We start from the raw sequence: 13,004 nt of genomic DNA on the forward strand, positions 1-13,004 counted from the left end.
CACTGGGGACTCTTTCAGTGCTGCGCTGCCTGACAAATAGGCTGGAAGGTTCAGTGCATTAACCCACATGTTGACACTAGGCTGCGAGTGATAGAGGGGCAATAGGGGGCTGCAGAGAATGACATATGGCTCAGGTCTTTGGGGTGCAATAAACATACATGCATGCACAGGCGAAAACACACAGGCAAGTACAGACACACACCAAACACACAGCAAAGGAAGTGCTGTTATGGCTGCTTGGTTTATCTTGGTTGATCTGCTTCTTGGTGGAATTTCTCTGAAATCAACCTGGATCCTCAACCTGTCACAGATACAACAAGAGAGGTGAAAGTGGTCCTTCTAGGTGCTTCAACGCTCCAGTCAGAGAGCTGCCACAACACACAGCTGTACATGTGTGTGTGTGTGTGTGTGTGAGCTTTGAGATGAGCCCTCATTAGACTGAGGAAGAGCCACAGACACAACACAACCACACAGACAGACAGAGATACAGAAACAGTCTCACACACACACACACACAGGGAGGCGGGAAACAGTAACGGCAAAATGAAAACAGAGAAACTTCCACTGCACCTGTGTAGACAAGAGAGATTAAGAGATTGAGATCAACAGCGGTGCAACTCTCAGATCAGAAGACACAGACTCCACTCCAAAGTTTTACTGTTTTAATATAAGTTTACCAATAAAGCAGTGCCTTGTAAACTCTACAACCGCTCTGTGAATAAAGATTAACTGCACCAAAGTTGGTTTGGTTTATTGACAACTTTCTAACATTTATTTTGTGGGGGATAAAATGATCAAATTTGACTTATTTCCATCATAGTTCCTAGTGTTTTAACTGTCCATTAACCCACTTCGGGTGATAAAGTTCCCTCTAGGGTGCTTTTCCAGTAGAGAAAATGTCTCGAGTTGCCCTTTAAGTAGAAAAAAAACGTGATGAAGTGCACTATAGGGTGCTCTTAAATCGAGAAAATGTGATGAAGAGCCCCCTAGGGTGCCCTTCCAGTGGAGAAAACGTCTTTAAGTGCCCTCTAGGGTGTCCTTAATCGGAGAAAATATGATAAAGTGCCCTCTAGGGTGCCCTTCCAATGGAGAAAATGTGATGAAGTGCCCTAGGGTGCCCTTCCAGTGAAGAAAACGTGATAAAGTGCCCTTTAGGGTGCCCTTAAATGGAGAAAACAAGATAAAGTCCCCTCTAGGATGCCCTTCCAGTAGAGAAAACGTCTTGAAGTGCCCTCTAGGTGCCCTTAAATGGAGAAATGGTGATGAAGTGCCCTCTAGGGTGTGCATCCAGTAGAGAGTGTGATCAAGGGTCCTCTAGGGTGGTCTTAAAATGGAGAAAACATGATGCCGTGCCATACAGGCTGTCCTACATGCTAGAAAACTGTCTGTGCGCAGCATGCAGCTGGTACCCCTCAGACAGCCTGAGTCCGCCACTGCATTATCCTTTTATCTAGATGATTTCCATGTCTGACCTAAGAAATACTGGAAACTATGAACTAAAAACTGGAAAATTAAACCATAAAAGCAGCCAGTCAATAAAAAAATCAAGGAGTTTATTGACTCATGGGAGATTAAACTGCAAATTGTATAAATTCTGAGCAATTCCAAACCGAGCCTCAGTGACTGAGAGTAAAGGCAGAAGCAGATCAGCTCTGTTTCCATGAATAGGAGTATGTGTGTGTGTGAGATAGTGAGTCACATTATAAGCTTAATAAGTGCAGCCTTTTACGCTCCCATTAGGTCATTAACATTACAGCACATTCAAAACATTGGCAAGAAGAAAAAAAAGAAAAGCCCTCTTTACCCTTTTGCTCCCTGAAGGAAGTACATGGAAAAAAGAGAATGAAAGGAAAATCTCCTTCATCTCTGTAGGCAGCCCAAATCCTCACTGTAGCTGCAGCCAAAAACTAAATTAAAAAGACTGGAGTGTTGGTGTTTAACAGCCGCAGCGCTGCGCTGAGAGGGGATGGAAGCTCTCTCATGCTTAACAATTCCTCTGCTCTCTGCTGTTTGGAAAGATCAAACCAATTTAAAACATACTCTCACACACACACACATACCAGCTCAAATATTACCGGAACAATATCAAACGATATTCCTTGTTTCCTACTCCTAAATGATGAAAAATTGTTCCTATGTATGGCTTGTAACTGATCTACAAAGCATTGGAATAGAGGGATAATGTACAGTGAGCTGGTCATTGTTGTGAAATAAACCCCGACAGGATGATGCATCGACCTGAAGGGGTTTATTTCACAACAATGACCTGCTAGCTGTACATTATCCCGCTTATTACACGGCTACTTACTTAAGAAATCAATAGTTTGACACAAAAACAGTCTGCCAGAGTCCGACATCAGAACAGCGTCCATAGCAACGGTCTGTTATACATAGCAACGGTTTGCTTTAAAGAAATAACAGACCACAGAACGCCATGATTAACCAATCAGAATCCAGTATTCAACGAAGCTGTGTCATAATAACCATTAATAACAAGTGGTGGAAGATATTTTCAGATCTTTTCCTTAAAAACGTAGCAATCCCACACTAAAACAATACTCCATTAAATGTAAATGCCCTGTATTCATAATTTTGTTTTGGTGGCATATAGTGGTGTGGTTGCAGATTGCAACCAACCGAGTACACCTCCGCTCACTCCTCCCTTTACAAGACTGCGGTAACGTGAGCAGCCGAGTGTCAAATCGTGGTAACGCCTTTTGTCTTGCTCAGAGGCCATCCTTACCATAATAACACTACTTTAGGAGCAACAGAAGTCAGACAGCAGCTGGCGGTACCACGATTTTGCACCCTGCGGCTCACGTTACCGCAGTTTCACAAGCGTGTCAGAGAACTACGGTGGCCTTCAGGTAACTTAAAAAAGGGAAAGTCTGTTCCTTTAAGTATATGTAGTAATCCTACACTATAAAAATACTCCATTACAAGTAAAAGCCCTGCAATCAGGATTTTAATTAAGTACAAAAGTACTTACAGCAGAATGATCCCTGTCAGTGTTTATGGATATATATATAATATCATTAGATAATCATTATTGATGCATTACTGTGTAGCTAGTTTTAACTATGTTGGGTAGTTTGGATACTTAAATCTACAACAATGCATCAAATTCTACAAGCTGATTATATATTTTCATACAAAATCTTGATTGTCAAAGTAACTAGTAGTAGTAACTATTTAGAAACCCAAATACCCCACTGGTTGCAACTTACAATCCTTCATAAAGGGTCTTATTACACAATGGTACTGATTGATTCAGCTCAACTTACAAGCACAGGGTGTCAGACACTATTTTCAGGGTGTCCCCGTGGGAAAAGAGTGCAGGAAGGAACCCATTCAGGTTTCCGGGGTCAGAGGTTAAAAGTGCCATTAATGATCCCCACAGATCTCGAGGCCTTTGCTGAATATAGGAACTTAACACGTGCCAGACTCTGGAGTCTGCGTAGGAAACTAAGACGACCCAGTCTCTTTGAGTTAATGGGATAATACAACCATAATGAACATGAGAAACCGCGCTGCTGATGAAGTCATGTACTGTGGCCGCCGTGGCCTCGGAGAGCGGATCACACAGCCAGAGCATTAGCAAAGGCCTGAGAATGGAGGCGCAAACAGCTGTGATTTAACTGAGGGATGATGATCCTCCGCAGTGACACAACCTCATTTGGTCTCCTGGTGGCCTGCATACCTCGGCTTCCAGCAGGCAAAACACCCCCCAGGGATCCTAAAATACACGGCAGGCCGAGTCTCGGCCCAGCCAGCCAACCGGCCGGCCGTGAGGAGGGGCAGCGGCAGAGAGGAAAGGCCAGAGGCAGAGCTGCAAGCCTGGACAAGCTAGTCAGCTCCACAGTCCTCAGACGACAGTCAGACTGACAACACAGCAGGAATGTTAACCTCTTACAAGCCCTTTCAGTGCATCTGATCGCATGAAAAACAGTGATTCCAAAATGTTATCAGGTAAAACTTAAGTAAGAACGAATGCACAGATTACCCAGAAGTCCCATATGGTCACTGTGTGCTTTCTCTTTATTTAGCCATAGTTCAGTCCACAGATCATTTCTAAATGAGTGGTGGGGTTAATTTAGGATTCATGGCTCGATCAGGCCATCGGGGTCATGGAGGCCATTGATTTGTTCACATATGAAGGATGTGACTGACACACTGTGGCCACATGGAGGCACTGCATCAGACATGTTCAACAACAGAGGGCGCAGTTTGGTATTTTTACTTTATGAGGAAAACTCATACACAGCTCCCACAACACAAACACACAAACACACACACAGTACACATGTCACACTTTCTGGAATTAAATTCTTGGGATCCTTAAAACATACAACAGACACTCTGAATGATATATGTGGTTACAGTCATTTTAATGAGAACTAAACTTTCATCAGCTGCAGCAGTCATCACACATATCATCACTGATGGACATTTAAGGAATCAACCAGCAACACATACAGACTCATACACAATAAACAGGACTGAGGCTATTGGACATAATGAGGAGTGGTGAACTAAAAAACTAAAATCTATCAGCACAAAGCTTTAAACATCTGCACTATGAACGTCTGCAAAACTTAACTGAGAAGATGAAAATTAAACTGATGCTTATCTTTTTAGTAATTTGTAATATGTCATTTTAGAGAAACGCTTAACTTTAACCCCTGTATTTAGCATTTATAAGCACTATATAAACATTTAAGAAATGGTTGATAACACACTATAATGTAGTCGTTTATTAAAGCTGCAGTCGGTAACTTTGAACAAGCGCTGGCTGGTGGGTACTGCCTGGTTTTGGCTCGACTGTTTTCAACATGAGCCCCGTTTCCACCGCAGGAACTTTCCCCCCGAACTAAGAACCTTTTGAGGAACAAAGCGTTTTGACTGCAGGGACCAGAGTCTAAATTAAGTTCCGGGGACATTTTATGGGCTTTTTTACCCCCCTAAAAAGGGCCTGGTCGGGGGTAGTACTTTCTGAAAGTACCTGAACTTTCAGGGTGGAGTTTGCAGGGATGACCGTCGCTGATTGGTAAAACACACACACACACAAACAGCACCGCTGCTTCAATGGCATCAACTTGTGTACCGCTTCATTCATGAACAAGTAAGCACACCAGTATCGATTTAGGACCATTTTAGGACGAGGAGAGCATTTGTCTTTGTTTGATAACATTGAGAGTAAAGTTAAGCTCTGCGGTCGGCCTCCTGACTCATTAAAAAAAAGCCAGAGAGAAAAAAAAGAGAGATCGCAAGTGGTAACTTTAGAGGAGGGAGACATCGCAACGGTGCTGTGAACGAGAGAAAGAAAAGTTATTTTCTCATTGTTTCACAGCGGTTACGTTCTAACGCACAAATAAAGAACCATCAAACATTCTGAAAACATTTGAGGCGAGAAATAAGCATTACAGCAACAGAATATAATTATTAACATTTGATCAGCGTTGCCTAGTTTGATCGTTTCAGAGTTTGCAAAATTTGCAAGCAGTGATTGACAGCTGCCCAGAGACGGCTCGGCTCCGATTGGTTGTTTTCGTTTGGGCGCGGTGGAAACTTGGCGTGGTGGAACAATAGGCGGAGACAGAGGAACATGATTTTTTTTCACAGATTACTCGTCTCATGCACTACTGTCAGGATATAGTAACCGTTTTATAATAAATAACTTTTTCTCATATTTGCTCAGTTACCAACTGCAGCTTTAACATACTTTTCAACAAATGTAACTCCTCCTGTGGGCACTCATAAGTGGAGGCTGCTCTATAAGCAGATAATGAATGACAATATAGTAAATATAATATGTCTTCATAGGAGAAGTCAGAATTGTTGACAAAAACTTAAAAACATACTTATAGGTGCTTACAACAACATTATAGTGATTTATTACACGGCTTTGTTGAATGCTCTATTCTGATTGATCAATTATGGCGTTCTACAGTCTGTTATTTCTTTATAGCAGACCGTTGCTATGTATAACAGACTGTTGCTATGGACGCAGTTCTGATGTCAAACTCTGGAGGATCATTTTTGTGTCAAACTATTGTTTTCTTATGTAAGTTGCCGTGTAATAAGCAGGATAATGTACAGCTAGTGGGTCACTGTTGTGAAATAAACCCCTTCATGTCGAGCTCCTGCATCACCCTGTCGGAGTTTATTTCACAACAATGACCCGCTCGATGTACATTATCCCTCACATAAACCATTTATATAGTGTGTATAAAAGCCAAATCGGGCAGTTATAGTTAAGTGTTACCAAACTATTCTAAGCTTTAGCATGTTCTCGGCTATTAATAAGTCAGAATCTTTAGATACTCAATGAATTCAATGTGGTGTTGAAACTGTGGACGATGTAAAGTATATGGTGGACGGTTCGTGAACTCTTTAAGACGTATAGAGACAGAGCACAATTAAGTCCCGCCCACACCGAAAACAATTCATCGCTCTCCATTGACTTTGTATTACGTGAAGGTGCCTCCGTGTCAATTCTGTCCGCTGGCAAACAACAGAAAAGTGTCTAAAGGCTGCTGTGAGATGAGATGCACTACCAACAGGGCAAAGAATCAAGTTTTTATAAGCTGCCGAACCAAAAACCTGAGCTTTTAGGAAAACAAAAGTGAGGCGTCAACAGGGAGAAAACGGGGAAATTGAGGGATGCTGACACTCCGTATGCTTAGGAGCATATGTCAGTTTAAGGCTATCTATGTTTCTGTAAATGAAGCTAAAGCATTTTGACAGCATGCATCTTGTGTTGTAGTGGAATGTGGATAAATCACAAAGCTATGAAGTATTGTTTGTAAGTGCCTTAGCTAAAATTAGCTTGTTAACAGCAAACTTCATCATCTTCGTTATCATCCATCAACATTTTAGTTATCAGCTGCACCCCTGGTAGATATAATCCTTTGACATGCTGAAATCTGATGTTTTTAGATAGCTGCAGGCATTTAGTTAGCATTTCAGCCCTTGGTTGCATATTGTGGCGCCAAATATTTTCCCCTTCGGTGGGCGTGGTTTTCAGAGTATGATGCGTTGTGCTGTCTCTAAAAAAAAGTTCCACAAAAGATGATTTAGTCGCACTAAGTGAGAGGATACATCCACGTGTTGAATGGCTAGTAGCCGACCTGATGAGAGATTAAATTAATTAAGGCTCTGTCGCTGCTGTCTGGGGATTAAGACTACGTTGCTGCTCGCAAAAAAACCCTCCAACAGAAAGCTCTTCACCTCCAATCATGTTCTGTCCTGTTTAAAAAAAAAAGAATATGATGCTTCAAACCACATTTTAAACTTCCATCAGCCCGTCTAGAGGAAGAATTTCTGTTTCAAAAGTGCAAATGTTTCAGTTCGCCGAACTGAGTCGTTTTGGTTCTGACCGCTACCGCTCTGTATCACACACACAGACGAGCTGCGTAGATCTATGTAGTGTACCGCTCTGTAAACACAGGAGGATGTAGCACTAAGAGTTCAGGGGGGTTGTAGACGGTCATCATCGCAGTCTGGGGAAGATTCTGATGAAGAGGATCATGCTGATGAAGGAGAAGGAGACCAGGATGAGCATCAGCCACAGCAGCCAGTTGACGGACTTCTTGGTGTGCTGCTCCAGGCGCTCCGACTCCGTCTTCAGCTTCTCGAAGTTCATGTCCGCCTGACGCATCGACTGGCTCAGAGTCTGGGAGGGAAACGAACGCACAGCTGATGATGATGTAGACGCCCGAGATAAATGTCGAGCACACAAACATACAACTCAGCTTTCTGATTCAGTGAATACTACACCGTTAACTACCGTACATATTTTTTCTGAAATAAGGTCCCATGATGGTCCACCGGAAGGGGCGTGACCTTTATGCATTTGTTGAATATTGAGATTATTCCCATAAACAAATTTAATCTATCCTTGTTTCTGCTGAACCTGGGTCAACAAATATATTATATTTTAGTAACCCTGATATTGTAAATACAGTATGATGAATACTGTGATACTTGCATGTGTCTATCCAGTTACCTGGTTGTCCTGTTTGATGATGTTCTGTGCTGCCAGAGTGTTGTTCTTCAGGTTTCGGGCCAGGTTGAGCATGTCCTCGGCCAGTTTCTCCTGCAGGTTGTGGTGGTGCTGCAGGACAGCCTCCAGCTCTGCAGCAGACTGACGCTCATCCATAGGAACACCTCTGCACAAAGTGGGACAGACTGGTTCATATTTTAAATTTGACTGTATGTCATTTTTTAAAAGCATTTAGCAGTGAGGAGTGATTTATGATCAAGCCTGAACTTTTCAGAAGCAATCACTGTTTGCATATATGTAAATAAATACAGTTTAATAGACGTTAGTCCTTTGAGATAAGAAATAATATGTGCCGCTTTACCTTCTGTTTCGCAAGTCCGTTTCTGACATGCCTAAAGAGAGGAAAGGAGAATGTCATCTTTCTAAAACTAACTTGTTTAAATATAAGTATAATTTTTCAGTCGAGATACTGAAATTAAGATGCCTTTGAATTAAAAAATATTTCTTACCTTTGCCCGACCCCCCCTGTAATGACACAAAAGAATAAAATGTGTGAACTGGACAGATTGAGGCCTTTAATATTTATTTTTTAAATCTATTTTTTCTACCAAACTTTAAAATATTTAATTTGGAGAGCCCAACTCTTAAATACAGTTCAGTCAAGGGGGTAAAATGTCCAAATTTAAATGGAAACAAACAAACAAACAAATTGTAAATGGACTACTAATCTACCTTATATCTTGACTACTCTGCATTTTGGCTCAGGAGTGTACATCTGATCTTACCGTGCCGAGCAGCTCGTTCCTCATCTCTCCTGTACACCGGGCCTTCGTCTGCATGTGGACAGTTTTAGAGGTAGGCATCCTCTCATTGGCTATTGTGGGTGTTCGTCCGGGGGCGAGGAATTGATTAGCTAAAGCTTTTTCTGTTGGTGAAGACTGAACGAGAACAGGAGAGACATGAGACAAGAGATCAATTAAAAAAAAAAGTCTTAGCAGGAACTGTTTGTTGTCAAATGTACATTTCAGATAACAAATACGAAATACAGTAGGTTGAGAGAGTGGACTACTGCTTTAAACACTGCCAGAAATACGAAAGTGACAATAACACATCCAGCACATAACATGGATGATGAATTTGTAAAATATTGCCACTGACCAGTTTCTCTGCCTCAAGAAGTCCTTTCAGAAAATCTACTTTTCTAGAATATTCAGTCAGTAATTCTGCTGTAGGTTTGCTGGAAAAAAAAAACACAAGTTGTTATTGACTTGTGTGTCACAAATTATATAAATAATAAAAAACATTAAGATACATGAGATGTAAGAGAGATGTTACCTCAGGCTTTTCTTCAGAGCCACCAACATCTCCTCGAGGGCAACGACATACTAGAGGAGAGAAAACAGTGATTGTATACGTTAGCTGACATTTGTTTGGATGATTGATTGGATACAGTTTGAAAATGACATGAATTTAAGCGATGCCAAGCTGTGCCTCGGTCTTTTGCAGCTTTTTTGGTGTTAGAAAGCCAAGACAAAGCAGCGCTGAAGACCTATGAAGCTGTAGGTGTTTGTAGGTTTGCAGCTCAAATGCAGTGTGTGATATCAACGTGGCTGCTAGCTGTCATTAGCACAGTCAGCTAACTTAGCAAGGTTAGCAAACAATCTGCAAGTCACCTGTAACACTGGTTAAATGTGTGTAGTGAGTAACGTGTGTCTGGAGAGGTAAACACCACTGAACTGTTGTAGAGGTGTTGACTCAACTTTATGGTCATTTTGGAGGCTTTAGTTTGTGTGATTTTAACATTAGTCTACTCTAATTGATATAAATAAGTGGACACAAGGAATCCCTCTTGTAAAGCAATACAGCTCAACAGCACCTTCAACACCTCTCTAACACAGTTTCAACATTATAACCCTCATAAAGGTAGGATCTATTACAGGACTGTTGTATTACACTGCATTAGTGTTAGCTAGGTTTATCAAATAAGATGTAAAGTGAGTGTTAAAGTGTGAACATGAAGCTGTAGGAGCTCAGATGCAGTGTGTGACATCAACGTGGCTGCTAGCTGTCATTAGCACAGTCAGCTAACTTAACCAGGTGAGCAAACAACCTGCAGCTCACCTGTAACACTGGTTACATGTGTGTGATGAGTAACGTGTGTCAGAGAGGTAAACACCACTGAGAGGAGCCCTGTACTGAGCTCCTGTGGGGGGTTTTCAGTGACGACGTGGCTAACAGGCTGCAGCTCTCAACAACAACAGTCATGCTAACAGTTCACTTTCTCTGCTGAAGGTCAGAGGTCAACAACAACATTATTACATTATGTTCAAACTGTCTTTACCTTCTCTAACCTCCATTCAGCCTCTCCTCGTTTCTCCGACGCTATCGACTCACAGCGGGACAATAATCGGATGAAATTTATTTCTAATCTGGAAGCCATGTTTGCAGCTGACGCACCGTCGCAGCAGTATGACGTCAAACAGAGAGAGAGGTGGACGCGGGTGGAGCGCGTCACGGCTGAACTGTGTTTGGTATTAACATGAAGGACACTGCACTGTAGAAATATTATATTTGGTTGCTATGGTTACAGTGACTAAAGACAGTAATGCATTTTTTCTTATTATTTCATTTTAATTCTCGCCAAGTTCCACATTCACAAGAGTAAATTTACAACAACAAAAAAAAGCCTAATTTCTTAGAATTATATCTGTCAACAATTTCTTCCTCACAAAACAAAAAAGCAATGAAAACAATGAATGTATGCAATATCTTTAATGTTTTTAAGTGAAATTATTGTCATACTCTCGCATGGTCTTTTTTTATTATTATCTACTTATTTATTTATTTTTATTGTGTGTTTTATTTTATGTTTGTTTTGTTTAATTTCTGTTGTCCTTTTATGTTTGACACAACAAATGTTTTTAATGTTTTCTGCTGTTACTATGTATACTGTAATTTTGAAATAAAACCCCAAAAAACCCATGAAGGACATTAAGAGTGACTTGATATTGAACAATCTGATACTGCTGGCAGATTCTTTCATCCATGCATCAAAATGGAGGAAAAGGAAACCCCCTAGAGCAGGGGTGCCCAATACGTCGATCGCGATCTACCGGTCGATCGCAAAGGTAGTGTGGGTAGATCGCATGGCATTAAAAAAAAAAAAAAAAAAATTTTAAAAATTAAAAAAATAAATAAATAGACGTCAGCCTATCAGAGCAGATTGAGAACTGTCTGTCAGAGTTTGACAGACGCTTTCAAGACTTTGTTTTACTGGAGCCAGTCGCTACATTCATGTGCTACCCTTTTCGGGAAGATGCTGAGGCTGATTCACTTGCATCAAAAATTGTAACACTGTTTCACCTGAACTCATCTGGAGTGGAGGATGAGATTTTGACACTACAAGCTGACATTCAGCTTAAGTCCAGGGCCCATGGACAGTTCTGGAACTTACTCACAGAGGAAAAGTACCTCAACATGAGGAAATGTGCTACCTCCTTGACTGCATTATTCGGCTCCACTTATTTATGCGAGTCAGCCTTTTCCCACATGAAGATTATTAAATCCAAATACAGTTCCACCTTGACTGATGATCATTTGGAAGTGTGCTTGAGGCTGGCTATCAGCAGCTACTGTCCGGACTATGCATCCCTGGCTGATTCCATTCAGTGCAAGTCATCAGAGTAAGGTAATGACAAAAAATGTACAGAGTTATATTGTACAATATGGGTTCATGCAGTTATGCAAGGTACACCAACATATATTGTACATATAAAGAATACTCAATATATTTATAAATAAATATATGTTTTGCATTTTTATAGTAGGTAGATCATTTTGACTTGGTCATTTTATAAGTAGCTCGCATGCTGAAAAAGTGTGTGCACCCCTGCCCTAGAGCTACTATGGAAGAGTGCAGTCTTATTGTTTATTTATTTATGCATTTCTTTTTTTGTTCCTTTAATTATTTTCTACCCTCTTTTATTTTTGTTATTATATATATATATTTTTTATAATTTAAGTTATCTTTCCTATCCAATTGTGCCTTGTATGTTATAAGTCTTGAGTTAGATTGCAATGCCTTAATGTTTGTAAATGAATTATCTTCAATATAAAAAAAACCCAAAAAAAACTGTCCAATGGTGGAAATGCTTAAAAATAAATGGAAGTATCATTTATATACTCAATAAATCAAGAGAGAAACAATGTATACAGTATATATATGTATATATGAATAGATTTAGTTTCATTTTATTGTTTTAAATTGTATTTCTTTTACTTGTGTATATTCTTTTTACTTATATATCTATTTTTTGTATATAATATGTTTTTCCTGTATCTATACTGGCTTATTTTACATTAATATTAGGTTTATTAAGTTTCTTTGTACCGAGAATGTTATTATTGGAGACGTTTGTGAATGTTTGTTCTGTTGTTTCAAAATGAACAAAAAAACAATAAATATAATATTGGAAAAAAAGAGAGGAACAATGTTTTGTTTTTTATTTTTTTTACATTTATCATTTGATATTGCAATATATTGATATTAATTGTTTTTTATTTGTTTGTTTGTTTTATTGACACAACAAACATGTATTACTTCTTTATTGTTTTCTTCCATTTACATGCTTGTTCTTTTTAAATATCTATATATTGTAATTTGCTTAATGAATTGTATACATGTGTATATATATGTTTTTGTTTTTATTTTGTTGTTTTTTTATTTTTATTTATTATTGAATTGACGCTTTGGCAATATTGTTCACCTGACAGTCATGCCAATAAAGCAAATTGAATTGAATTGAATTGTATTAAACAAGATCATTTAAACTCCTATTTCTGACATGATTAATATGATCATTTCTTATGTGTAAATATATTCCTAGTAGCAATTGGAGAAATAGTGAGCCTCCTTTGTTTGGGTTATAAATGATTTTAAATTATTTATCTCATCTCTTAAAAAATGTACTCTAGTAAAATAGCAAGAAAGAATTGTGGG

The 13,004-nt window shown here is 39.6% G+C and overlaps 1 protein-coding gene across 1 annotated transcript; it reads right to left on the reverse strand.

Moving 5' to 3' along the window:
- Positions 1-4,222: 4,222 nt before the first annotated feature.
- On the reverse strand, positions 4,223-10,509 carry use1 (unconventional SNARE in the ER 1 homolog (S. cerevisiae)). The gene is made up of 9 exons (XM_074635302.1): positions 10,347-10,509; positions 9,341-9,390; positions 9,164-9,242; positions 8,791-8,943; positions 8,515-8,530; positions 8,367-8,397; positions 8,009-8,171; positions 5,707-7,675; positions 4,223-5,223 (listed from the first exon to the last, which is right to left on the reverse strand). Exons 1-8 carry the CDS (start codon positions 10,443-10,445, stop codon positions 7,493-7,495), a joined length of 774 nt encoding a protein of 257 aa, XP_074491403.1. The 5' UTR covers positions 10,446-10,509; the 3' UTR covers positions 4,223-5,223; positions 5,707-7,492.
- Positions 10,510-13,004: the final 2,495 nt, after the last annotated feature.

This window comes from Sebastes fasciatus, chromosome 5 (genome assembly GCF_043250625.1).
Source record: "Sebastes fasciatus isolate fSebFas1 chromosome 5, fSebFas1.pri, whole genome shotgun sequence".
NCBI lineage: Eukaryota > Metazoa > Chordata > Actinopteri > Perciformes > Sebastidae > Sebastes > Sebastes fasciatus.

Coding starts and splice junctions, on each gene's coding strand:
- use1 (XM_074635302.1), bottom strand. CDS start 10,445: ATGGCTTCCAGATTAGAAATAAATTTCATCCGATTATTGTCCCGCTGT. Junction 9,391..10,346: donor CTGAATGGAGGTTAGAGAAG/GTAAAGACAGTT, acceptor TCTCTCCTCTAG/TATGTCGTTGCCCTCGAGGA. Junction 8,172..8,366: donor ACGGACTTGCGAAACAGAAG/GTAAAGCGGCAC, acceptor CACTTTGTGCAG/AGGTGTTCCTATGGATGAGC.